Source organism: Heterocephalus glaber, unplaced genomic scaffold, assembly GCF_053883595.1.
Source record: "Heterocephalus glaber isolate CG9 unplaced genomic scaffold, H.glaber_assembly_v1.0 deba00000943, whole genome shotgun sequence".
Classification (NCBI taxonomy): Eukaryota; Metazoa; Chordata; class Mammalia; order Rodentia; family Bathyergidae; genus Heterocephalus; species Heterocephalus glaber.
The window spans coordinates 13,110,375-13,136,969 of record NW_028258175.1 but is presented as its reverse complement, the minus strand read 5'-3'; the positions used below and the strand labels follow the sequence as shown (position 1 = coordinate 13,136,969).

General features: G+C 47.5%; 1 protein-coding gene across 3 annotated transcripts in view; it reads left to right on the top strand.

Moving 5' to 3' along the window:
- Nucleotides 1–26,595, top strand: part of Xylt1 (xylosyltransferase 1) — a 300,525-nt gene that overhangs the window by 224,428 nt on the left and 49,502 nt on the right. For all 3 annotated transcript variants that reach the window (XM_087209178.1, XM_004855794.4, XM_087209179.1), the window contains one exon: nucleotides 65–267. In XM_087209178.1, the coding sequence (XP_087065304.1) occupies nucleotides 65–267 (203 nt within the window). The remainder of the gene's footprint in view (nucleotides 1–64; nucleotides 268–26,595) is intronic.

The following is a 26,595-nucleotide window of genomic DNA, read 5'->3' as shown; positions in this document are numbered from 1 at the left end:
AGGGCGGTCTGGTGTCTGATGTTTTCCGGGCTGCTGAATGTCACCCTTTCTCTCCTGGGAAAAGCGCTCTAATTACCTGCACCGGCAAGTGCTCCAGTTCGCCAGGCTGTACAGCAATGTCCGCATCACCCCCTGGAGGATGGCCACCATCTGGGGGGGAGCCAGCCTCCTGTCCACCTACCTTCAGAGCATGCGGGACCTCCTGGAGATGCCTGACTGGCCCTGGGACTTTTTCATCAACCTCAGCGCTGCAGACTATCCCATCAGGTAAGGGGGCCGGTGGCCCAGGCCAGCCTGGTCCCATATCCTGTTTGCGCTTACTTTCCCTATCACAGCTGGGACAGCAGAAGGTACAGGCAGTCGGCTTCCTGTCAAGAGAAACGCTCTGCCTCAGTGAGACACCAGAGAGCGCTTACACACTGTCTCCAGGAGATTTCTCAGCATTGTGTCCAGAGTGGTCCTCAGAAACACTCATGTGTCCATTTGTCTGTCCATCCATCCATCCATCCATCTATCCACCCACTCATCCATCCTTTGCTCACTCAGCAGATAGTTATTGAGCACAGTGTTCTCCCAGCTGCACTGGAGGCTGTACCAGTGCACTAGGGAGACCGAAACTCCTAAGGAAACAAACAGCAGGCATAATAAGTAAGGAGTGTTAGGGCTCAGAGCGTGTACAGCACAGTAAGATAAGGAGCAAGGGAGCAAGACATTAAACAAGATCAGAGAGTAAACTGGGCCAGATCATGGGGGTTCTAGAATTTTCTGTTACTTCAAACAAGATGGAAGCCGCTGGTGTGTTTTGAGCAGAGAAAGAACGAGATCTGACCTTGGTGTGAAACTCAAAGTGGACAGAGAGAAACAGAGAGCTTGGTTGTTCTTACAACCTGCCCGGGCAGGACCACAGATGGGCATCTTTGGACTCTGTGAGGTCTGTGCTGTGTTGGTTTGGCCCTCATCAAATTTGAACAAATGTACAGATTGCCCACTTTGTGAAATTGGGAGATTTCATGTAAAGTGATAGATATCTGGCTTTTTTTGGAAGGTCAGCACACTCTGGGTCCGCAGCCTGTGTGGGCACTGCTGTCAGGAGCTGGGGGTGTGGCCAGCAGCCCTGTGGGCGTGAGAACTTAGGGGGGTCATCGGGAAGGGCAGGGACATCGACTTGCTCTTTAAAGGAAACCATAAGCAAAGAAAACCTCTCTTGAGATCTTGTAGAAAAGAAATAAAAACACAAGAAAATGAACTCTACTTCCTATCAAGGAAGCGACTCTTCGCTGGGTTGTGTGTTCCACACTGCGCTGCTGAGCAGGCTGCAGAGGAAATGGAGGGCAGGGGGATTCTCTCCCAGGTAGCATGAAGGCACTGAGTATAGCATTCCCAGGAAAGTGAGATGAAAACGTCTTTTAAAAACTCTCATTAGGAGAATTTTCAAATATGTGCAAAAGCAGCAAGGGTACGTGCACATCACCTGGTCTCAGCTGTGATCAGTCTTGTGGCCAGCAGCCTCCGGCCTTCTCCCCCTGGATTGTTCTTAAATAAATTCAAGACATCGCACAATGTGATCTGTAAGTATTTCAGAGGATGTGTCTCACAGAGGGTCTCTCTCAGCATAACATCACTATGATGGGCACGTCTGTTGTGTTAACAGCCATTCTTAATGCGCTTAGATAGTCAAGTCTCAGATTCCCAAGAGTTTGAGTTTTGAATCAAGATCCAAATAAGGTGCAGGCATGAAGGAAGGTCTCTCTGTAATGCTGGAAATGGCTCCTTTCTTCTTCATAGTATGGTCCTTGGAGCCTTTCTGCATCCTGGTCATCTGCTGGGAGCCTCTGGTCCCTTCGGGAGTTTAAGGGGAGGCACCATGTCTAGTCACCTTGGACAAGATACACCTGGCTCCCTGGAACCTAGGAAAAATGACAGGGCCTAGAAAGACACCTGTTTCCATCTGTTCATAGTCTAAGAGGGATAAAAGGGAGTATTTTATAAACATTGCCGGCAGATTCTTACTTACCATGGCTCTTTACTTATTTGGCGAACATTTATTGAACAACTACTGTGCTATGAAATATTTGGGCATTTAGTGAACAAAAGCAGCTGTGCTTCCTTCCTGTTTCACAGAGCACATATCCTACTCGGGAAGAGAGCATTAGATAATTGTGCAAAGGAGACCAGGCAAGATGTTCAAGGACTAGAAAGAAAGGAAGCCATATGATTGGAGAAAAACTGGAGGGATATAAACAGATCAAGAGGCCTTGGAATATTCAACCTTGAGTTGAGACCCGCAGAGAAGAAGGGATTGACTGGCAGGAAAAACATGGAAGAGATCATTCTGTAGCAGGATTTCCCAGCCATGGCACTGCTGACATTTGGAGCTGGGTAATTCATTGTTGTGGAGCTGTCTTGTGCATTGTAGGGTGTTTAGCAGCATCCCTGGCCACTGACTGCTTGATGCCAACAGCACCGCCTACCTGGTGTGTGTCTCCAAACATTGCCCAATCTCCCGAGTGCCAAAATTGCCTCCAGTTGCAAGCCATCTTCCTGATACAGGGAATAGTCTGGGGCTAAGATGGGAGAGAGACAAACTTGTTGCATTTGAGAAGTTTTTTAAATGGATGAATTATAATGAACAAAAGAATGAGGCAAAGTGACAAGCAAATGGTCATTTAGGCCAGTAAATGGCAAGAGGGAGCCAGAACATTGTCTCTCAATCTTCCAGGAAAGGACTGAGATCAGAAATGCCCCCCAAATGCTGCGAACAGCAGCCAGCGTGGCTGGAACTTCCATTGTCTCCCACAGCAAACCTATTTTGCAGATGGACAAATTGAAACCCAAGGCTGTGTGCTGTATGCATGGCAGAACAAGGATTGGAAGAGTTCCGCCTGGTTCCAAAGTTAGTACTCTTTCTGCTTGAAATTTACCTCTTGGCAAACCAGCAGTTTCAGCTATGTTCCAAACCCAGAAGGACACAGTTCTGACCCTTGAGCTCGTGGCAGGGCAGCAGAATGGTTAGACCGCCTCACAGCAGAGAGTATTGAGGGAGAGGACTTGGAGGTCACCTGTCGTGCCTGGTTCTGAGGAACTATGGCCATGGTCCTCATACTCCTCCTTCTCCAGACTCCATGGAGGTCTGTCATTCATGTCAGCCCAAGTCAGGTGGTGGCACCTGGCCAAAATTACACAGCCAGCCAGGGGTGTGCACTGCTGCCCCCTACAGGCGCTGCGTTGTGTTGCTTGCGAGTTAAACCCATCATCCTGCTGCTTGACCTAGGGCCTAGCTTTGTGGAGCACCCAAGAAAGAGAACACTCTGACCCCACCAGACTGCGTGCGGTTGGCGTCTGAGTTCTGCCGCTAAGTGGCAGCGCTCCCACTGGCAAGTGCATGCCAAGCCTGTGACTGGAGAGGATAACGGGCCACACAGGCACTTGGAAGGTGCTCCAGAAATGTGAGCTGTTTACTACAACCGAAGCTGTACCTGGTGTCCACTCCAAGGTCCCCGAAACCCTTTCAGACCAGGTGGCCAGCTGCCTCATTCTGAGGTTCACAAAAGAGCCACCTTTACACCTCTTTGGGCTTTCTCGCCCCAGGTGACCTGGTGGTTGCTGGTGGTCCTCTCCCTCTCCCTGCTCTCATCTTCGGGGCACACGCCCGCCCCACGCGATGCGTCTGCACACTCTGCTCTGCCACCCTCACAGCCAGAAGCACTTTCTGCATCAAGCACTGCTGGTTCCTCTTGCTGCTGTTTTTGTGAAGTTGCCCCACACAAACACATATGAATTTTGCAGATGAACGGTTTTATCCTGGGCAACTCTGATAGGTTTTCACTTCCCATCTGGTGCTCCATCTGGAGCTTCCAAAATCACGACCTCTCCCATCCCATGAAGGATGAGCAAACTCACGAGCCTCCTCAATGGGGCGGGAGTGCCCAAGTCAGGAAAAGAGGCCCTGAAACCTTGGGGGGCCTCCAAAGCTTCCACCAACTCAAGCTGTTTTGTGATTTGACATCACCTCCCTGCGTCCCCTGCCCTAACTGGGGTATAGACTCTTCCTTTCTTAGGTAGTAAAGAGTCGTTGGTTTCTTCTCACTCACTTTGTTTGGGCCCTGGACACACAGCCCAGTTATAGGCTCTGCTGCAAAAGTTGCTTCAGTTCTTTAGCATCTGAATTTCTCCACCTTACAATGAGCACAGCATTCGTGGCTATTTCAAGAGGCTCTCGGGAGAGGTCGAGGGTACAGCACCTGGTGCACAGCATGTTCCAGGTAAACCCAGGTATCACTGTAGCAGCGGGGCCCATGGGCATTGTTGGCCATCCCATGGATTACTCTCCCTCTTCTCCTTCACAGAGTTTAAAGAGTAGGAAAATGTTTCTTGAACTCACATCTCTTTCCAAAATGGGGAAAGCAACATTGAGCTGTGAAGACTGCACTATCATGCAAAAACAGGAGAGAAGCACTTGGAGACATGAGAATGTTCCTGCGTTCGGAAAGTGGGAACAAAGTGCATTTAAAGGTGCTGGGCCTCCCTGCTGTGCTGTCGAGTGACTCCTGCCCGTGTGGGCTCTGGTCGGAGCCCGTTATGTACCCAGCACATGGATGAAAGCAACTGCTTTCAAATTCCAGGTCTGGGTTCACCAGAAGGCAAGACAGTTTCACTGAACTCAGGCAGGGAGCGGTGCCCAGCATGCTGTAGGGTGGCCATAGGAAGAAATGAAGCCAAAAGCATTTTGCCCTGTTGCTTGGTTTGGACTCTCATAGTTCCTGTCTTTCACTAGGCCCATGTCTTGGGACTGAAAGAACAGGGCTGAGTGTGTCTGCGGCCTCTCCCAGGGCTCAAGTTCTGTCTGTCATGTGCACTTGTGACATGTGTGTGTGGGTGGGGGGGATGAGTGTGCAGAAGCTGTTGGGCAGGGGAATTTCTGTTGGCATTTTTCAAGCTAAACCCAGGGTCTAGCACTTCTGCCTCTTGGGGGTCCAGGGCCAGAGTCTGACCCAGTGCAGCCCACCTTGACATTAACCGTGGACCCAGACATCTGCCTGGAGGTTCTTCCAGAGCTGGGCCTGCAAACTCGAAGCTCAAGAGGTCAGCTCACCCTGGTGCCCCAGCAAGAAGAACCAATTAGTGGACAAAGGAGCAGCTGGCTGGCTTCCCTATGGTCTCCCAAAGGCCGTCATGCACAGGGGACCCATTGTGGAGACTCGCACCCAGGTCCTGCAAGCATTACTGCATACCTGCTATGTGCCCGGCCCTCTGCTGGGCCCCTTAACACCTATTTTGTCTTCATCTTCCTCCCCCCAGCCCCACAACTTCTGTGTAAGTCTAAAGAAATTAGTTTTAATCCATTCACACTCTGCAGGGAAGTCAAATCCTTGATAACACTCGGCAGAGACCAGGGCCCCTAGATGTGCAGTTAGCCTGGCCACACGGAGTCTGCACACAGCCAAGTCCTCACTTCCCATCCCTCTAGTCTGTTCGGCGGCTCTTGCATGGTTCAAAAACTTCCTGTTGTCAAAGCAAATACAGGCACAGCAATGTGTCGGTCGCACCTTGCCCTTCCCTGGTGTCCCTCCCAGGGCTTTGCATGGTTTGACAGCAACGCCATGAAGTGTGTGCTTTCGGTATCTACATTTTTCAGATGAAGACACTGAGTCACGAGATGTTAAGAAACTTGTATTCAAGGACAGAACCAGTAAGTGGCAGAACTGAGATCTTTTTTAAAAAAAATTAAGACAAAATTTACATCACATAAAATTAAGCATTTTGAAGTGTTTGATCTGATGGCATTCAGAACACTAGCAATGTTGTACAACCAACACCTCTATCTAATCCCCAAACATTATCATCCCTCCAAAAGTCCCTTACCTGCTAAGTACCCACTCTTTATTCTCCTCTCCCAGGCCCTGAACTACTAATCTGTTTTCTGTGTCTATGGCTTTACCTATTCTGGATATTCCGTGAGTGGAAATAGTATGGGACCTTTTGTGACTGGCTTCTTTCATTTAGCATATTTTTTTTCGATACTGGGGATTGAACCCTGGGCCTTTGCACTGAGCTACATTCTAAACTCTTTTATTTATTTATGTTTTTTATGAGACAGGGTCTTGCTAAGTTGCCCAGGCAGGTTTTGAATTGCAATCCTTCTGCCTTAGCCTTCCAGACTGCTGAGATTTCAGGTGTGTGCCTCTTGTGCCTGCCTTGCATAGTATTTTTGAGTTTCATCCATATTAACAGTGTGTGGCTGTAATTTGGCCCAGTGTATAGCTAATATTCTGCTGAGTGGGTAGACCACAGCTGGTTTATCCATTCATCAGTTGATAGAACTATGATTCTTCAGAGGTCCCCAAAGCTCCTGTGTCCTGGCCAGCTGGAGATAACCCTCCACACCCACAGGTGAGCTCAGGAGATGGGGCTCCTTCTACCTTCACTCAGCCACTCAACAAATATTTACTGAGCAACTACCATATGGCGGACCCTAAACTAGCCGCCAGATAGTCAACCATGGTTAAAAGTGTAGTCAGTCCTGTCCTCATGGTGGTCACCACCAGACTACCCAGGCTCACATCCTAGCTTGTTTGCCAGCTGTAAGACCTTGAACTTGTACAAATCATTTAATGTCTTTGTGCCTCAGTTTCCTCCTCTGTAAAATGAAAAAGGTAGTAGCCCCATGTGGTTGCCTAGAACAGCAGTGGCGAACCTTTTAGAGCTTTCAGTGATAACAAACAGCCGGCTGCAGCAAACATGCCACGGGTTCGCCACCACTGGCCTAGAGGGTTAAATGAACTGATGTAGGTCAAGTGCTTAGCACACAGGAGGAGCCATCCGTGTAATAGCTGTGTTACTAACCGGGGAGAGACATAGTCAGCATGACCCCAGGAGAGGCAGGTGTCCTGGAGGAAAGGACGAGATACCTGTGAGCACTTAGCAAGTCCGTCTCACCTGCACTGGGGGGTGTGAGCTGCCTTGCCAGGGAGCAGCATGTGGCCCAAGACACTACAATAGCAGGGGCTTCACAGCAGATGTGTGAGGGGTCCTAGGAAAACATTCCAGGAAGAGGGGTAGGCAATTCCAGAGGGATAGGCAAAGACCTGGGGGCAGAAGGGCCCAGGATGTTTGGGGAGCTGAAAACAGGCTGCACTGGCCAGAGCACAGAGCAAGGGGCTGCATTTTACAGATGAGCCAGGTGAGCCCACCCATATGGGACTCAAATCGCCCACTAGAAGTAAAATTTTGTGGTAGAAATTGAAACCAGGGTCTTCACACTTGGCTATGGCCCCAGCTCCTTTTCTTACTTTTTTTATTTTGAGAGGCCTCACTAAATTGTTGAGTTGCCCAGGCTGGGGTCAAACACAGGATCCTCCTGTGTCAACCTCCCAGAGTGCTGGGATTATATGGGGTGCACATCCATGCCTGGCCTTGTATTAGAAACTGAGAGACAGTTCCAGCGGCCAGGGGAGGATGGTTGGGAAGGGATTTGAATGGAAGAAGGAGGTCTTCTAGGAGGCGGTGGCTTCTGCTGACCCCAGAAGCAGGCCCACCGAGCCTACACTGCTCTCCAAGCCTCCTGGCAGAGGTAGCATCTGGGGAGCTGCATGGTGCACTTGTAGAACCCAAACAGCCATTTAGCCTCAGAGCTACACAGAGCGAGCGAGGCAGCAGCCTTCTGTTTGGGGACCGGCCCCCCACACCTTTGCAGACAGCCTCATTCAGGAGGCCTGCAGAGCAATGCAGCAAGAGCCAGAGCAGAGAGCAAGAGTCCTGGGAGAGCCAGTCAGGGAGAGCTAGTCCTAAGCCAGGAGGGAGGGGAGAAGGCGGCTTCGGTGAATGTGTGAGTATGGGGCGACACCCCTCTTTGTTTCCTGTTTTGTCTTAGAGTTTTAGTAAAGCACACACAACATACAATTTGCCCTTTTCACCATTCTTTAGGGTACAGTTTAGTGGCGTTGAGTGTATCCACATTATCATGCAACCAAGACCACCGTCCACCTCCAGATTCCTTTGCATCCTGCAAGACTGATGCTGTACCCAGTAAGCAGCACCTCCCCAGTCCCCCGCCCTGGGGCCCTGGGAAGCACGCCTGGATCTCTCTGGGCATCCGATGACTACCTGCCTCATGGAAGTGGAGTCACACAGCACTGGTACTTGTGACTTACTCAGCTTGTCTTCCAGGTTGATCCATGCTGTAGCATGCGTCAGAATCTCCTTCCTTTCTAAAGCTGAGTATTTCCTCGTGTGAAGGTACCAGGTTGTGTTTATCTATTCATCCATCATTGCGTACTTGAGTGGTGTGTATCTTTCAGCTATGGCAAGCACATGGATGTGCATTTATCTCTTCAACCCCTGCTTCTAATTCATTGAAACGTACACCCAGAAGTGGAATTCCTGACTCATTTTGTAATTCTACTTCTGTTTCTTCAAGAATTGCCAGACTGTTGTCCATGGAACCTGCACCACTTTACACTCCTACCTGCAGTGCATAGGATTCTAATTTCTCCACATCTTTACCAACACTTGTTATTGGTTTGCTTGTGTGTTTGTTTGAAATGACCAACATAATGGGTGTGAGGTGACTCTTGTTCTTTTCCAAGAGCATAAACTTCTGAGACAAGGGGTTTAGATACCTGTGTGCCTGCTGGTAGCCTGTGAGGTTACCTATAGGGAGTTGTCTCTCTGCAAAAAACTCTCATAGGATCCCTCTAAGTCTTTCTCTTGACCCACTGTGTTTCTCCATTTCTCTGAACAGTACCACCATCATCCTGCTCACCAGTAGCTGGAAACCTGCATGGTCTCCTCCTGACCACACCACCCAGACCCTGCAAATTCTAATAGTGACACCGACATGGCACAGATGCATTGACCCCTCTGATCCCTTCTGTCCCCACCCAGGTTGGACTTTTTCACCTCATACCTGGGCCATAAGGACAGCTGTTACCTGGGCCTTCAAGGCCTTCAAGGACATTTTCTGCACACTTTCCAAGCACTGGGGGCCCAGCAGGGAGGCACTGCCTTTGTCAGACAGCCTGAAATATCATCACTGGGTTCTCAACAAAGGCAAATCGGGGTTCTGGGTGATTGTTAGAAATTCAAGGCTACACCCCAGATCAGTTGAATTCCCTGTGGGTGAGAATCGGTATATGTTTAAAGTTCCCCTTATGATTGTAGTATATAGCAGAAGGCTGAAAACCACTGATCCAGGGAAAGTGAAACATTTATTATGTAATTACAAAAATAAATAACAGAGTGAATGCTATTATGGCAAATATGTTACCCTTGGTATTGCATGAGGAGTCATATTTGGGGACCCAACAACCAAATCATTGAGTGTGACTATCTGTGCTTTCTCAGCATCTTTTCTGAGATCTCGAAGCCCCTGGGGTGAAACCATCCAGTGAAAACTCCACCCCAATAACGTGAGTCTGAAAGGCTCTACCTGCTCTTCCTGTTTCTCACAAGGTGACTAGAGAAACATGCTGGTAATTATGCTCCTAACAGTTCTGTTTGCATCTAGTAACAAAACAAACATATCCTCAGCCCTGTTATTTTTCAAGCTGAGAGAGCACACTTCTGCTTTTGGAGAAATGCAGTTTGCTTTCCTCTGGCTAGCTGTTCTGGGTCTCCTGAGCTATATTTTTGTCAGACAGCTCTTTGGGGTTTCTTGAGGCCAGAACTGACCCCAAATACGTACTGGGAACAGAGGGAGGATGGAGATTTTGGGGTTCTCATGAGATTCTGGGGAAAATCATCCAGGTCTTCAGAAAACCAGAAGTGATCACATTGTTTTCAGCTAACAGATAAGGATGGAGTTTTCTAGAAGGATATGGAGATTTCAAAATCGGTGTGAAAGATTGGAGAACAAAAGACAAGAATTGATTTTCAATTTTCAATGATTATCACCCAAGTGATACTAATACTTGGCTTGATTACATTACCCCCATATTGTTTGCTTGCTTTTCTATTTGTGTGTGTGTGTGTGTGTGTGTGTGTGTTCACATTCTTTCATGACTGAAAAAAATATTCAAAATCCTAGAGAAAACTTGATGATTCCATCTGGAATCGTAGATCCATTTTTTGGCCAGCAAAGTATAATACTTTGTTCATTTACTCATTCATTTACTAAATAAATTCTTATCAAAGTCTTATTTGAAGCCAGGTAGTAGTCTAGATCAGGGGTTCCCAACCCAAGGCCATGGACCAGTCCTGGTCTGTGACCTGTTAAGAACTGGGACACATAGCAGGAAGTGAGCAACCAGTGCACAAGCAAAGCTCCATCTGTATTTCCAGCTGCTCCTTGTGGCTCACATCACTGCCTGAGCTCCACCTCCTGTCAGATCAGCAGCAGCATTAGGGTCTCAGAAGGGTGCAAGTGCAAACCCTACTGTGAGCCACACACATGGGAGATCTGGGTAACAGGTTTCTTATGAGAACCTAATCCCAAACCATCCCCCACCCCACCCTATCCATGGAAAAATTGTCTTCCATGAAACCAGTCTCTGTTGCCAAAATGGTGGAGATTGCTGGTCTAGACTGGTGTTGTCCAATAGAACTTTCTGGAGTAGAGGAAATGCTGTATAATCGTGCTGTCCATGCAGTGGCACCAGCCACGGGTGGCCACCCAGAGCTTGACATGTGCCTTGTGAGACTGAGAACTAGACTTTAAGTTGTATTTTATTTTAAATTTAAATTTTTAAAAATTCCTTGCCTATTTATTTCACTTAAAATTGTGCCCTCAAAGTATAGCCATTCACCTGAAAATGTCTTTCCCTTGTGTGAGAAACCCAAAGGGTAAATAAGGAGCAAAGTGGGGGGAAAAAGAATGAAGGTATACTAGGTACAGGCATGAATTCCCTATGATGTATATGATCATTATGTGTGGCAAACATGTACCAATAAAAATTAATTTTAGGGGCTGGGGATTTAGCTCAGTGGCACTGCCCCTGCCTCGCAAGTGCAAGGTCATGAGTTTGATGCCCAGTACCAAAACAAAAATTAATTTTAAAAAAATTCCTTGCCTTCTCTAATCTTACATTTGTATCATGGAGTAGAAATGCTTCCACTAGAGAGAATTACTCTTCTTTTAGCAAAAGAAGGGAGAGCTGTTGCCAAATAATTCAGAAATAAATCCTCTGCAGATCCCGGGTTGATCATTATTCAATTTTTAAAGCTATTTTCTTCCTAATTTCTCCCTCCCCACATCTCATATAGGTCTCTTGATTCCCAGCAGCAGCTCTCTCTGTGTCCACAGATGGGACATTTCCAACCCTGGTGGTGCATGTTTGCCTCTCGGTAAAGCAAAGCATTCTTTTACGCGGCTTTTCCACCAACAGCCAAGGGTCGGGATGGTGTCCATACTGGGATATTCCAGGTGCATCCTGGATGTGAGCACAGGGTGGTCCATGACGTGGGCGATCCACATTTCAGAGCCTCCTGTTTTTACCCTGCTGGTCTCTCATGTCCAGCTACATGTGAAGATTATTTACAAGGGCAATCTAGAGAGATAGCATGTCTTAAAAGGTCAAATGCGGTTGTTCTCTTTTTTCATTGATGGTGGCAGAGATTTGGGTGAGTACAGGACCCAACAGATAAGGTTAAGGCAGTGATGGCAAACCTTTTAGAGACCGAGTGCCCAAGCTGCAACCCAAACCCACTTATTTATTACAAAGTGCCAACACCACAATTAAACCTGAATACTGAGGTTTTAGCTTAGAAAAAAGCAACTCATACACCTGGCATGAGTGCTGACAGAGAGAGCTCTGCGTGTCCACTGTGGTACATGTGGCCATAGGTTTGCCACCACTGGACTAAGGTCTAATCATTTGGTGTAAAAATGGAAACTCTGGATTTTTTAATTATTGCTGTTATTTTTATAGTCTCTCTTTCTTGTTGCTGTCCTGAGTCATTGCCCAGTGTCAGGTGGTCTGCAGTGACCTCCCAAAGTGGATGCTTGGAGAAACCCTGTAAGATCTGTCATTCTCCAGTAGCTAATCCTAGGAGCTACCATTTCTTCAGTACTTACTGGGCATGGGATCCTGGGTCCACCAATTTCCATGCATGATGCAAAGTCATCCTTGCAACAACTTGGTAGATAAATGCTAGCATTGCATTATCCCATTTTACAGATGAAGAAACCGAGGCTGAAGGAAGCTAAAGAATTTGCCCAGAGCATCACAGTTGGTGGGATCAGGGCTGGGATTCAAACCCATGCTCCTTTCACCACTGAGAGGAAGAGAGAGCCACAGTGCTCCTAGCAGTTCCTGTTTCACCCACTGGTTAGATCTGGAATCACACCTCTGCCCCTCATTCCTCCCCTAAGTCCACGATTTCTTCATCTGCATGCAAAGCCAGGGCGTAGGATTTATCCAGCGACCAAGAGATGAACGGGCACGGGGGACCTGAGGCCCCAGTGCTCTCACGCGCAGCCAGCTGCTAAGCTGCTATTGCTCCTGCTTAACCCTCACAGCAGGGCAGGTGACGTTCCCAGGGTCACAGCTGGTCTGTGGCCAGGCCAGGATTCGAACACAGGCTCGACGGACTGCCGAGTTCAAAGCGCTTCGCTCTCTCAGGCCCAGCTGACCAGCATGGTGCATGAGCAGTTGACCGCAGGGGAAAAGCCAATCATACAGACTGCAGAGCCCACCATGTGGCCGCCATAGCAGCATGGGCCCATGTGCAGATGGGCTCGCTCCCTCTCTGGCTGATGGAAGATGGGGATTGTGACAATTGTGCTTGCTGCACACAGAGACCAGGAACCAGCTGTCCTACATTTGCTAGAACAGCGTGGCTTCCACGTTCCTCTGTAATCCTGCTCCCTCGGGATCTCCCACTCTCCAGGCCTCTCCCTTCACTGGTGGTGCCTGATGGAATTTTCATTCATTTAAATATTAGCCAAACACAAACACAATTAAGAAGGAATGGCTGCTGTTCCCCAAATGTGCATATTTGTGCCAAGTAAAACTGAAACAATGTAGACATTTTCTGCACCATCAACTCATTCCAGAGAGCAGAGAAGAGGCCACACAGTGTCAGCTGACCTGAATTAGAGGTGTTGCAATTGGCTGCATTGCATCTCCCCAAAGTTCATGCTGGAGCCCTGCTTCTGCATTTGGAGACTGGGCCTAGAAGGAGGTCATCAAGAGCACCGAGCCAATGAAAGTGGAGCCCTGCTCCTGTAGAATAATAGAAAGACATGCCAGCAACCTCTCTGCCATGTGAGGACCCAGCAAGAAGGTAGAGGGCCCGCAGGAGGAAAACACTTCCCTGGGACCTTGATCTTGAATTTTGAGCCTCCAGAGCCATGAGCAAAGAAACGTCTGTTGTTTAAGGCACCCAGTCTGCAGAATCTCTTATGGCAGGCTGGGCTGGCTGATGCATCTGTCTATAGCAGTTCCCACTCTATGCTCTCAGGACAGGTGAAGCCAACCTTTCTGCACCTCAGTTCTCTCACCTGGAGAAGAAGTAGAAGATGTTACCTATCAGGGAGCCATACGCAGAACAGTAGCTGAGTGGGCATCCAAGACTGCTTTATTCCAGGTTAGCAGGGTGGCCCTGTGTCCATGCACCTGTGGGCAGGCTGTTCATCACCCACCCACCGACCAAGCACTGGGCCCGGATGCTCAGCTGCGCTGGTGGTACGGAGAAGAGATGGCTAAGCTCATCATCTGACCACAGTTTACCACACCCACCCACCCACCTGCATGAAGGGAAGAGGCACTAAAGAGAAATGTGCCAGTCTTGGCCCCATCTTGGCATAATCTTGGCATAATCCAGGCCTGATGCGAGACGCATAGGAAGAAAGTGGAATCCAGGCGAGGGCCTTCACTGTGCAGTTTCCAGTTCTCCAACAGCCATGTCACAAGAAACACCCCAGGCCCTGAATGGTCATGCTCGTGGCTCCTCCTCCCTTGGGGCGATCCCAGGAAGGGGATGGAAGCCAGCTGGAGTGGCCTCCACCCTGCTCTCCCCAGACGCTTGTTACAGAGGTGAGAGATGGGAACATGGGGCCTAATGCCCAATTGGGGTGGTTTGGAGGGGCAAGAAAATGGATCTTTTTTGAGGAATATGATAATGACAGTAACTCTAGACAAAAGCAAGTTCTGGCCTTTTTGGTGGTCCCTTTTTTATCCTCTTCTTCTCTCCTCTCATATCTTACAACGGCTTACCTTGTGCTAACAGAGAAATACTGATGGGGCAGACTTTGAAGAAATCCTGTGGGAGTGGAGAAAGCAGGTGCCTGGGCTCGGACCTCTCTGTCACAGCTGACTCCCAAGAGCCCCTCCCTTCTCTGTGCTGCAGAAGGGAGCCCTTCTCCCACAGCAGCAGGAAATGACCGTGTCCTCCCTGAGCAGTGTCTCCACTTCCTCTTAAACCCATGCAGCTGCAATCTCCCTGAGATTTCGAGTGGGATCTTCCTCCACATTCCTGACCACTGACTTCTCCACCAACCTCACCAGTGCTCTCCCTATTTCCAGATCCAAACGGTCTACCTCTGCCACCCCGGTGGCCCTGGGAGGCATCAGAAAGTTACTCCAACATCTAGATGGCTCATCAGTTTGGGGAAGCCCTTAGAATAGAAGTCAAGGCAGAAAGCAAAGCCCTTTCATCGACAGACCCACCTCTGCCCTCTTTCACTCCTGCCATGTTTGGAGAAACAGCCCCACCATGTCCAGATTGAGTGGCTGGAAGCTGGATTCTAAGCTTGGCCCCTCTCTCATAACAGTGATTCACTGAGAAGTGTAGATGGGGAAAAGGAAGCCAGGGGCAATGCTGGCTGCTTTTCCCAGGGTGGTGGTGGTGGTGGTGAAGCCCGATGCCATGTTGTTTTGTTCTCTTGCTGAAAAAGAATGGAAATTGTGCCCCCAAGAGCCACTGCCTGCCTCGTGTCCTTCCTCCTCCGGAGAAGGATTCTCCTTGGCATAATTTAATTGTGCTCATCAGTCACCATTACTTGGCAAACCAAGCCAGGGGCACAGACATTCCCACCCCTTTCTTCATGTAATTGTGCTCTTTGGGATGCTAGAATCTGGTTTAAGGCCAAGCAGATTTTGATTACAGAGTCAATCTTTGTTTAAAAGTTTGCCACCCTGGGGAAGTTTCTAGCAAGTTATTTTAAACAATGCATTCTCTGGACACCTCCAGCTAAATAGTGCCATTAATCCCAATTGCTTTGCTGGGATGCAGTGGCACCATCCAGCAACCAGGGCAGCGTCGCTGAGAGCACTCCCTGCTGTGCCAAGGAGTGTGGCTCTGTTGTGGATTGAGTGCCCGGGAGGCAGCGCCCTCCCTGAGTGTTGCCACCACTGTTCTCTTCCAGCCCCAAGCTTGTCAGGGTCCTAAACACTTCCCAGGGTCTTCTTTAATCTCTTGTCCTCTGGAGAAATGGGATCTTAATCATCACTATTTGTAGAGAAGGACGTGAGGACCTGCTCGCCTTCTGAGAACTGGAATATAGATTTAAAGTCGCCCTTGCTCTTAGCAATAAGCCAGTGGTTCTCAGGTATGATCCATGGGCCACGTGTGTGCATGACGGTTTAAAATGGGATGCAGGTCGGTTTTTGAAAATATCAGTATTCATCAGTACATCTATCCGGGATTCTGAAGTTGACGTTTTCTTTTAAAATCAGTGGTTGATTAAATAAGAAAATTTTAACAAAAAAGAATAACATGAGTGTCCCCTTGATCTTCAGATATTTATGGAGTGTCTGCTGTGGGCCAGCCACTTTGCCAGGTGCTGCAGTGAAGAAAGCTTAGCTCTTCACTGCCATCCCCATGCTGGTGAGGAAAGAGGCAGTAGACAAGTGGGCAGAATTGTCCAAGGAAATCTGCGGTGTGGAAGGAGAAAGAGGTCAGCCAGGAGGATGCTCTGATCAGGTGACTATGCCGAAAAGTTGCAGGGAAAGTATAGGAATAACCAAAAGGAGAGAAACTTTATATTGGATGAGGACTTAGCAAGCTTTTTTTTTTTTTGGTACCGGGGATCGAACTCAGGTCCTTCCACCTGGGAGGCAGGAGCCGGAACCACTCAGCTAAATCCCCAGCCCATAGACAAATGAGTAAATAATCGAGCCATGAATTAAATCTTGGGGCTTTTTTTTTTTTTTTTGGTACCAGGGATCAAACTCAGGACCTTGCACTTGCAAAGCAGGTGGCAGAACCGCTGAGCTAAATCCCTGGCCCACAAGCTTTTTAATACTGGGACAGCTAAGCCAGACATGGTGGCACATGCTTGTAATCCCAGCACTCTGGGAGGCTGAGACAGAAGAATCACAAGTTCAAGCCCATCTTGGGAACCTTAGCTAGTCACTGAGACCCTGTCTCAAAATAAAAATGGTCTGGATCTGCAAAGACCCTGGGTTCAGTCCCCAGTGCCACCATGTAAACAAGCAAACAACTAGTAAATAGTTCAGGTTTTAGGGGCCATGTGATTTCTGTGGGATGGTGAAGCCCTAACAGTGCAGCACCAGGGTGGTCACGGAGAGTGTAAGTGAGCAGGGAGCAGGCGGGACTGTGTTCCCGTAAAACTTTGTGTGCAAAAGCAAGCCCGCGTCTGCAGACCCCTGCACTGTGCTGTTTCATCAGCTGTCTCACATTTCAGGCAATGGCCTCGTCCTCAATGCAAATAAGCACCCAGCCTCCCAGGCATGGCCTTTTCTTCTGCATCCTATGTGAATGTTACCCTAAGATAGGCATCAGTTTGTAACTCCCGGGCGTGGGGGGCGGCGCGCTTGGATTTCAGGACTCTGGACAGAGAGTGCATGCGCCAGATTTCCAAGACCTTCTGTCTGGTCTCCCTGCCCTGACTTTGATCTGGACTCCCATCTGCCTTGGTAGCTGAACCCAACATAAAGCATCGCACTCCATCTATTTCCCCCACACTGACCAATGTGCCAGTCCTGAGAGTGAACTAAGAAGCAGTCACAGAGTACAGCTCTTCCATCAGGGCCAGCCAAGAGGGAAGAGGCACTCTGCTCTCGCCAATGTCCATGCCTTTGGTCCTGTCCATCCCCTGGTGTACCTGTCAGCTGGAGCATGCTGTGATCTCTCGCCACTCTCCAGCCTTCCCTGCACAAATCTGTCAGGTATACCTGGGGCTCATTAGTGCTGTAATTTACCTTATTTCACCTTCCTTCATTCAAATCAAAAAGGTTAATGACATTGAATTCCCAGACTCCTTGATTTCAGCTCTTACTCTAGATTTCTGCTCCCTCCAAAAGCATCTTTCCTTGTCTGGCTAGACAAGATGCCGACTAATGCCTAATGCCAGCTACTTATCAAAGATATCCCACCGAGACCAGACACACATCCCTGTTGCTCTTCCTGCTGGTCCTGTGGGTCTGCTTTCCTTTTGTCTTTCTACCTAGTTATGTATGGGGTCCTCTCCTGCCATTTGTCTTAGGAGTTTGCCACAACTTAAAATGTCATTTTGGAGAGAGATATTTAACCAAGATAATAATCATGAAATGCATTTTAATGAAATATCAACTTTAAGACCTTATTTCTGATTCACTCACTCATTCATTCATTCCTTCATATAGTCAAATCAGTCAACACAGGATTGCTGGAAGCCTACAGTGTACCAGATGTTTGCTAGATCCGAGGTTGCAGCTGCCAATAGGATATTTATCATCTCTGCCCTTGGGAAATATACTGATTAGGCCATTAAATAAGTATATCTTTAATGGCATTGTTAGGAAGGAGATTCACATGTGTATAATACAGGGAAATGACATGCCTATAACCTCTTCTCTTCTAGAAGATCAGAGAAACTTCCCTCAAAAGGTGCCTCTGAGTTGAGAGTTGAAAAAGAAAAAGAATTAACTGAGTAAAAAGATGAATGGAGGACATTTTCCATGCAGAGTGGGCTGTGTGTGCAAAGGCCCTGAGGCAGGAGGGAATACGACACATGCAGGACATGCAGAGAGGCTCAGGTGGCTAGGGTGAGGTAAGGGGATGAACCAATAGCGTGAAGCTGGAGAAGCTGGTAGGGACATTATATGGGAACTCTCAGAAGCTCTATGTTAAGGATCCCAAATATATCCTAAAGACAACAGGAAGCCTTTGAAGTTTTTGTTTGTTTGTTTTTTGTTTTGTTTTGTTTTTTGGTACTGGGGATCAAGCTCAGGACCTTGCTCTTGTGAGGCAGGAGGCGGAACCACTGAGCTAAATCCTCGGCCCTAAGTTGTTTGTTTGTTTTTGTTTGTTTTAATTGGAAAGTACCGTGATGAGATTGCTTCCATTCTCCATTACTTGGCAGTGGAGAAAAGGGAAAAAGAGAACTGTATCTGACTGCTTGAGAGGAGGACAGACAGCAGCTAGCGTTCCACAGACCTAAGCCTCCCTGTTGTTTCACCGCTGCTGCTGTTTTCTGTGTTGGGCCTTTCAGTAGCATTTGGTGTTCTGAGGTTCCATATCACTGGACACTGTATACTGGATTGAGAACCCCACTTCTTGCTCTCTGCTTGGCAGAAACTTTTGAGGGTCAGGCTGTCAGGGAAGTGGAGCAAAACGTCAGAGGCCTGCCTTTGGGAAGGCAGCAGTTGAAGTTCCAGCTGCCAATCCCGTTCACACACTGGGCAACCTTGGGCAAATTGGTTGGCCTGTCTGCCCGGGTTTTCTTCTCTGTAAAAGGGGAACCATCTCAGTCAATCTTTGCAAAGGATTAAGATGCGACATGGGAAAGGGCCTTGCCTAGCATGGAGAAAGTACTCAACAGTGACAATGATGGTAACCCAAAGTGACGAATCTACTAGTCAGCAGTTCCACAGAAGCAGAGAGACATGAGACCTACTTACCACCGTGTCTTAGCGCCTGCTGTGGAGCCTGGCACCTACTCACAGCAGTGTTGAGGAAAGAAGAAACAAATGTGGCCACAGTGGCTGTCGCTTGTAGCCCCGTGACGACTGCAGTGACTTTGTCGTGTATTTCCCAGCAGCAGAAGAGTCACTGACACCGTGTTGCATTATTTTAAATCCACAATCAATTAAAAGCGTCTCTGGGCTGATTCCTGGATTGAGGAGCCATGGAAGGGCTTAGTCTTTATTTAATTATTTCAACAGAGGCATTTTCTGATTTTACCATCAGGGAAACGGAAGATGGTCCAAAGAGCGGAAGGCTCTATTTCAAAAGAGTAGTGAGCCATGCTGGCTCCCGGAAGTCCGCAGCTGTCTGCTCCTTCTCCACCCTGGCAGGGTCTCTGCCAGGATACCCTGGACCTCCCACATCCAGTGACTCTGGCTTCTGTGCAGCTGGGAGAAGGTCTGAATCCCACGCAGTCTCTCTTGTCTGTCCTGTTCCTGTCCTCTGTGAGAGAGGACAGACAGAGCAGGACTTCAGGTGCCCCTGTCCTCAGTCCCATATGGACACACACAGGCCTGAGGGCAGATAGCCAGGTGCAAATCTCTGCTGCTGTTACATGTGGGCTGTCTCACCAGTTGAAAGTCATCTAACCACTCTGTACTGAGCATCCTGTGCTAAACGAGCGATGATAACAGCACCTCCTTCATGAGGTTGGTGGCAAGATAACAAGCCACGGGATGTGAAGTGCCTGGAACGCATAACGCATGTACTCAGTAGTTATGAATCTCAGCAGCATCATCCTCATCATCAGATCACTCAGGCTTTGAGAAGCTCTGTTTGCTCCCTTGTAAAGTGAGGCTAATGCTGCTCAGCTTCTGGGATGGCTGTGAAGACGCAGCCGATCCTGTGTATAAAATGTGTTCGTTCTACCAGACGCAGCATCCTTGCAGTTACGTGGTGATGTGTTTCAGTTTGAAATTCTTAGATTCAAATAATACATTTTTAGTGTGGTGAGATACACATGAGATTTACCTTGAGTGCGTTCACAGTGTTGTGCAATCATCATCACTTTCTACACACACACATTTTAATCACCCCGAAAGGAAAACACCCATTAAATACTCATTCTGTCCCATCTCCGACCACTGGTAACCACTCATCTTGGCGTCTCTGGATATTTCATATCAATAGTTATATAATATGTGATACTTCATGTCTGGCTTCTTTCATTTAGCATAATATATTCAAATTGACCTGTGGTATAGAATGGTTTCGTATGCCATTCCACTTTTATGGGTGTGTCACAGTTTGTCTATTCAGTCATCCATTGATGGATATTGGGGTTTTTCTACCTTTTGAATAGTGCGGCTATGAATATTCATTTACAGATCTTATTTGAACATGTTTCCAATTCTATTGGGTAGTATGATGACACTTTAATGCATGTGGCTCAACTCCTTAAGAGAGAAGGGAAGAAATAGTAAGAAGAGAAAGTAGGGGAAAGAAAGGATTCCAGCTGCTGTAGGTGAATTTCCTTTTTGGCCAAAATAAGCCCTTTGAGACTGCACATGTTGGTCGGCTCTTGGGCCTGTTGGTACCCTTGGATCACAGGTTCCCTGAAGACCAAATGTAGTGTGATGTGCTGGGGAAGCCAGCCATTCTTCTTCCAGAGACAAATGAACAACAAGGGCTGTCAGGTAACTGAGTGGTAACGACGGGCCAGGCACCAGGTTAAACCTTTTGTGCCCACAGTCTCCTCAAATCCTTCCCCAACTTAAGCGAGAAAACAGACTTAGAAGGGAAAAGTAGCCTACAAGGAAGCAGTAAAGACAGATTTTGAACCCAGGTCACTTGATGCAGGATGATGTCCCTGCAGAGAGTGGCACATCTGGATGTCACTTGCCTCAACCACGTCCTCAACTAAACCTGCTCACGTATTTGCAGTAGCATGAAGAGGATTCAGCGTAAGCTTGGAAATTCCATTCATGGAACCTGGCACAGCCTGGCACAAGGGATTTCCTTCAACTTTTGTCCCTGTGTGGATTAAGCAACTATTATGTGACAGATATGTTCTAGCCAAGTCTTTCTTAACTGGGGCTCTTTATCTGAACCTCACAATGCAGAACATGAGAGAGACTATGCTCTTGATTCTTGCAGGGCTCGTACATGGCTAGTACTGTTCTTGATACACAGGAGAGAAGATAATTCAGGACGTACAATGGACTCCTTGACTTGGTCCTGATCATCACTGTTTTCCCAGCATCTTAACAGTATGGCTCATAGTATGTATAATATAAATATTTCCTGAAGGAATGAATGGGTATGTAGTAGTGTGAACAAAATAGGCATGAATCCTTCCCTAGTCTGACACATCTCTTGTTTTACAATATAGGCATTTAAATACTCATGGAGCTGGCACCAAATATAACTCAACAGTGATCAATGAACTTGTACCAGTATCTTCCTGGCAAGTTTATGTGATAAGTCTTTGGTATGGTCCCAGGTGATATTTGCTAATAAGTAAATTGTCTTGCTATAAGCATTGTATTAATCATCGCAGAGGCCCAAAAGAAGCAAAACTAAGGTATTTCCTCCAAGGTGACACCTCTCTGGAAAGAGACAGGAATTTCTCTAGTTTTTACCCAAGGAGCAGTCAAGTAAAACCAGGACTTAGATTCCCTTTTGAAATGGACCCATCCAAGTCACAATGTTGCCAGTGGTTAAAGAAGAAGAATTCGTGTCTGATGTTATAAACCAACACAGTTTGAGCACATAAGAAATGCTCAGCCAATGCTCGAGTCAGAGCCTGACATGTTGAAGAAGTGGGAATTCATATTTCCCAAGAGAGAAAACGGAGCTTCTGAAGTCAGTTATGAAGGAGCACAGAGAACTTAGAAAACTCTCAAGATTCCAAAGATTAAGCAAGCAGGCAGGCAGGACAGAAGGAAGGAAGGGAAGAATGGAAAGAGGCAGGAATGGAGAGGATAGCAGAGGAAATTTAATTCAACATTTTTTTTTTTTTCGGTACTGGGGATCGAACTCGGATCCTTGTGCTTGCAAGGCAGGCAGTGGAACCACTGAGCTAAATTCCGGGCCTGGATATTTAATTCACAGGCTAAGATTTATTGTTTACTGTACTCCAAGCAACTGTGCTAACAATGTAACCAAACATTGTTCTTTTCATCCTCCAAACCACGTTGTGAGACCTGTCACATGGGGACTCCCAGTGCAGAGAAGGTAACAGTGCTGGTCGGAAACATTGTCATTTGATCCCTGCCAAAAAAGAATTGTACTCTAGCCATTTTCTTTAATAATGTTTTAATGCTTATGTAAGATACTGAATCCTGAGACCCCAGTGTGGAAATGGGTGGAAGTGTGGATCCCTTAGAGAAAGCTTGGGTGAGCTGTCCGGAGGCCCTGGCTGCCCAGAAGAACTTGGGTTCCTACTGGACAGTCTGACAACCACTGATCTCTATGAAGAGTTGGCTCTTAAACGTTTCCCACATTTTCTGACCCCAGGAACTGTGACATCGCTCCTTTGAGGCCTGTGTCCTCCATTCAGTCTGAGCTTTCTGAATTTCTTACCAGCTTCTGGGATAAACAAGCAGCTTTGGAAACCTGTGAGCAAAGAGCACACAGGACATGGCATGTGCTGATGCTCCACCATCCACCTCTCCAGTCAAGAGTTTGTATCTGCCTGAGGCTGGCAGAGGTGGCTTACAGTGCTTCTTTTCTACAGAGGCGTGAGTGTGATTTTCTGACTGCATGACAATGTGTTCTGACCTTGTCCCAGGGTAGGCAGGCTAGCAAACCTGGCAGGCTGCCCAAAGAGGATGAGATTATCAGAGTGGAGTCATCAGCCCTTTAAGCTCTGTCCCATCCTTGGGCTGAAATCCGAGCAGATCTGACCCTGCAGTTCTGGGCATTAGAGATCCTTGCCACGCATACCTCTAGCACAATGTGGATTCTACTTCTAGAGTAATAATCACGATAACAGCAGCAACAGCAATCATAGCTGTGCCTTTAGCACTGTGTGGACCAGGTTACCCCTCCTGTAGTAGATATGTGTTCTTTTTCCCTGCCCAACATCCACTACTGAACATCTGTGCCATAGAATTTTTCAGTTTCAAGCAATAGATAATTCCTTCTTGTCTCATTAAGTGCTAAAGCAAGCCCATAAAGTGAGTAGTGTTATCACCTCCAGCGGTAGAGATGAGAACACGGAGCATCAGTAGCTGAAAGGACCTGCCCAAGGCCCCTCAGCAAGTCAGTGGCAACCCCCAGAGCATTTTCTTGATCTTCACCACTCCAGATTCCAGTACATTCATGTTGGTGTGTTTGGGACACCCCTGTGGTACATTGGAAATGGAGAAATTATTGCTGTAGATCACAGCCATTGTTTGAACAAACCCAGGGGAGTGTGAATGGTGAAAGAAAAACTCATTTCAGCCACAAGCACAGACAGAGAGTTGAGCTTATCAATATAGCTCACTGTAGTCGATGGTCATTTAGCCTCCAGCCCTTCCCTGTTGAGCTGACACTGAGCCGGTTCTGACAAACATGGGCCAGAGTTGATCGGGCAGAGACATAGGAAGGGCGTCCTCTGTAGAGGGGAAGTTACGGATGAAAGACCTCGGTCTGGAATGTAGCGCACATGTGCTGCGTGACTTCTGTGGGCCACTCTGAGATGGGATGGGCATGGGGGGCACATGGAGACAGGCATAAGGCTGAGACAGGAGAGCTTAAGAGTGTGCCACACCCATGACCACAAATAACTCACTGTTACTCCCATTTAGCAGATTAGGAAACTAAGGCCCAGCAAGCTTGAAAATCTCACTTAAAATCATTCAGCAAGAAAGTGGCAAAGATCAGAGCAAAATTTCCACCAACACCTCTCTGAAAATAGCTTTCCCTACAGCCATGTGTCAGCTTTCCTATGGAAATCACATTTACTTCTAAGATTCAATCTTTTGATGTTCTCCAAAATGGACTTCTCCTTGTTTCACAAAGACCAAATCAAATAACTGGCCACAATCCATTGTCATTTGGGACTGCAGAATTTGGCTAAGCAAATGTTCTGCTCATTTGAGATGTCTCATGACACATGAGGACAATCAGATTTCAGAGAATTAAAATACAATCAAATAGACCTCACATGTATATACGCGTGCACACACACATGCGTGTGCACACACACACACAGCAAGCTGAATGCCAATTTAGTTCTTAATTCATGATTCCAATGGCGTCCAAAGACCCAGAGTTGGCCTCTGGGTGCTGATTCTTGTCAGCCACCTTTCCATTACAGCAGTCTTGAGGAGGAGCCAATGTGTAAAGAGTTCTTCTCAATGTCAGATAAACTGCTTCTTCTAATGGCTTATGTATGCTTAAAATGAAAAATGTGTTTCTTACCAATGTTCTGTGAGTGCTGAGGCTTTGAGAAATGATTCGCCTGTCCCTCCAAATGCAATAAACTTGTTTCAGTCCTGCATCATCTTTGTCAATAACAAAAAGGTAAATCCAATCAAAAGTGTTTGGATTTTATCATCCAGGTGGTTTCCCCATGTGCTGTCTGTCTTCAAGGAAGAAAGGACTATCCCCCGGTGTGCCCAGAACATTTTGCAAATGTCTCCCTGATCTCTTGTGCTTCAGCTTGCCTGGTATTTCATGCCAAATCACAAGGACCTGTTTGTCTTCCTCCCCAACTGCACTTGGTGCTAATTAAGGACAGGAGCCACAAGTGTCATTTCCACTGATGTTCCAGACACTTGGCACAGAGCTTGACCTGTAAAGTGAGAAGTCTCATTACCCAGGGAGCAAACAGAGCTTGAAAGTGTTGGAGTTACAAAAGAGCATAGAACATTCAGAAGACTTGGAATGAAAATTGAGCAGACAGGGCTAGATCATGAATAACCTCATGTACTCTGCTAAGAAGTTAGAATATTGTCCTGCCAGTGACCAACAGACACTGAAGGATATAAAGTGCAAGAGGCGATGTGATCAGACTCATGCTTTAGAAAGATCCTGCAGCTGCTTCCTGTAGGGAGGGTTAGAGCAGAGTTTGGAGGCCAGAGTAACATTTTGTCCAGTTCACTTTGCCTCAGACGCCTGACAGTGGCTGAAGTTATGCCTATGGTGTCCAGGAAGAAATATGGTATCTAATATTTTCTGTACATCTTCCCCTGAATCTTACCAAAAATGATTCTCTGTAAGGCTTGACTACATTAGAATGAGGGATTTGGTTTATTCCAAGTTCTTTGCTCCTGCCTCGTCTTCAAGAGCCGTGAACTTGAACTTGCCTTACTGTTGTTCTGGAATCCTGGACTTCCTGACCTTTCTAGTAGGTCAGAAGATGTCATTAAGGTCCAGGCATTAACCATCTGGAGTGTTGAAGAGGGAACAATGACAATGTCTCTATCCCCCAGCACCATCCCCCAAAATTATCCATGTGGACAGATAGGTCCACACCTACTTATGAGATGGAATATGGTGGACAGAAGAAAGATGGTAGACTCTGATTTTTGATGAACACAGGAAGAAGACATGCACCCTGGACAGAGATTTTATCTTTGTCAGTTCCTGGTGTAAAACTTTTTTTTTCTCTGCCATAATCCCATTACAAGGAAATAGGAGGCTTCTAAAGGTGGCTGCTGTTTCCTATTTGTTTCCTGGCTCCATTTCTAAAGAAATGGACCACATTGCTGTTGCTTGCCCACCACAAGGAAAGCAGGATGGAAAAGTGCTCTGGCTTACTCCTGGTGTTCTGAGGTCTTTGGCTCCATTCCACCACACCTAAGATTTTGGGTGAGCCTTTGAAGCTGTCCAGTCCCACCCCATTCACGCACAGTGGCATCTTCTGGACAAGGGATCTTGTCCAGAAGTAAGTAAGATCTAAGACAAGTAAGATCTAAGAAAGAACACTTAGCATTCAGTAAACATCAAAAGGAGATTGTGCTGCAGTTGGGATCATTAAGCATTCCCTCTAGCTTTGGGTCTCCTGCATTTGTCACTCCAGGTCTCCCCAGTTCACAGGGCAAAAGCATAAGGAAGTGCCCTCCTGGCAGTGATTGGAGTTGACAAATGCACAAGCACAAGTGTGAATGATGATGTTCCCTATGCCCAAGGAGTCTATCAGCCCTGCAAAGGAAACTGAGCCCTGCCTGTGAGGTGGGCCCTTCGCTGGGCACAGCAGCCACAGAGTTGGATATGCATGACAGTGGCCCACTTGGGCACTTACTAGGCATGGCAGTGGATATTTCTGAGCACCTACTATGTGTCAGGCCCCGGAGAACAGAAAGCAAGCGTCAGACTCCATGCTGCTCTTTCTGTGGTGAGAGCCAAGTGTTCCAAGGGTTGCTCTCCGAGGTGCTGCCCATTCACACAATGGAAAACCCTAGTGCAGTTAGCAGGCAGATGGGCTCCAACTGGAGCAGAGCTGCTGCCCTGGCACAGAGTAGGATGGCTGTACACCCACCCCACCCTGCTGCTTGACAGGAGGCTATTTATACTTCCGTGTGGGTTTCTTTTGTCCACCAGGGTTGCACTGCTTGTTGGTATTATGGGAAAGGCAGAAGTTTGCCCGAGCCTGGTCAGCCTGCCTGAGAACCACACCCTCACTGCCAGGGGCCTGCCAGCCCCTCCAGGACATCTCCCCGATTTGCCTTTGCAGTTTCCTCCCTCCCACAGCACTGCCAGCCACAGCATGGCTCCTGTGCAACAGTGAGAGGCTGACTCGTGGAAACCTCATTCCATGTGCTGTGCTTCTCTGAAAGCAAAGCGACCTTCAAGTGTTCTTTGAAGGAACAAGTC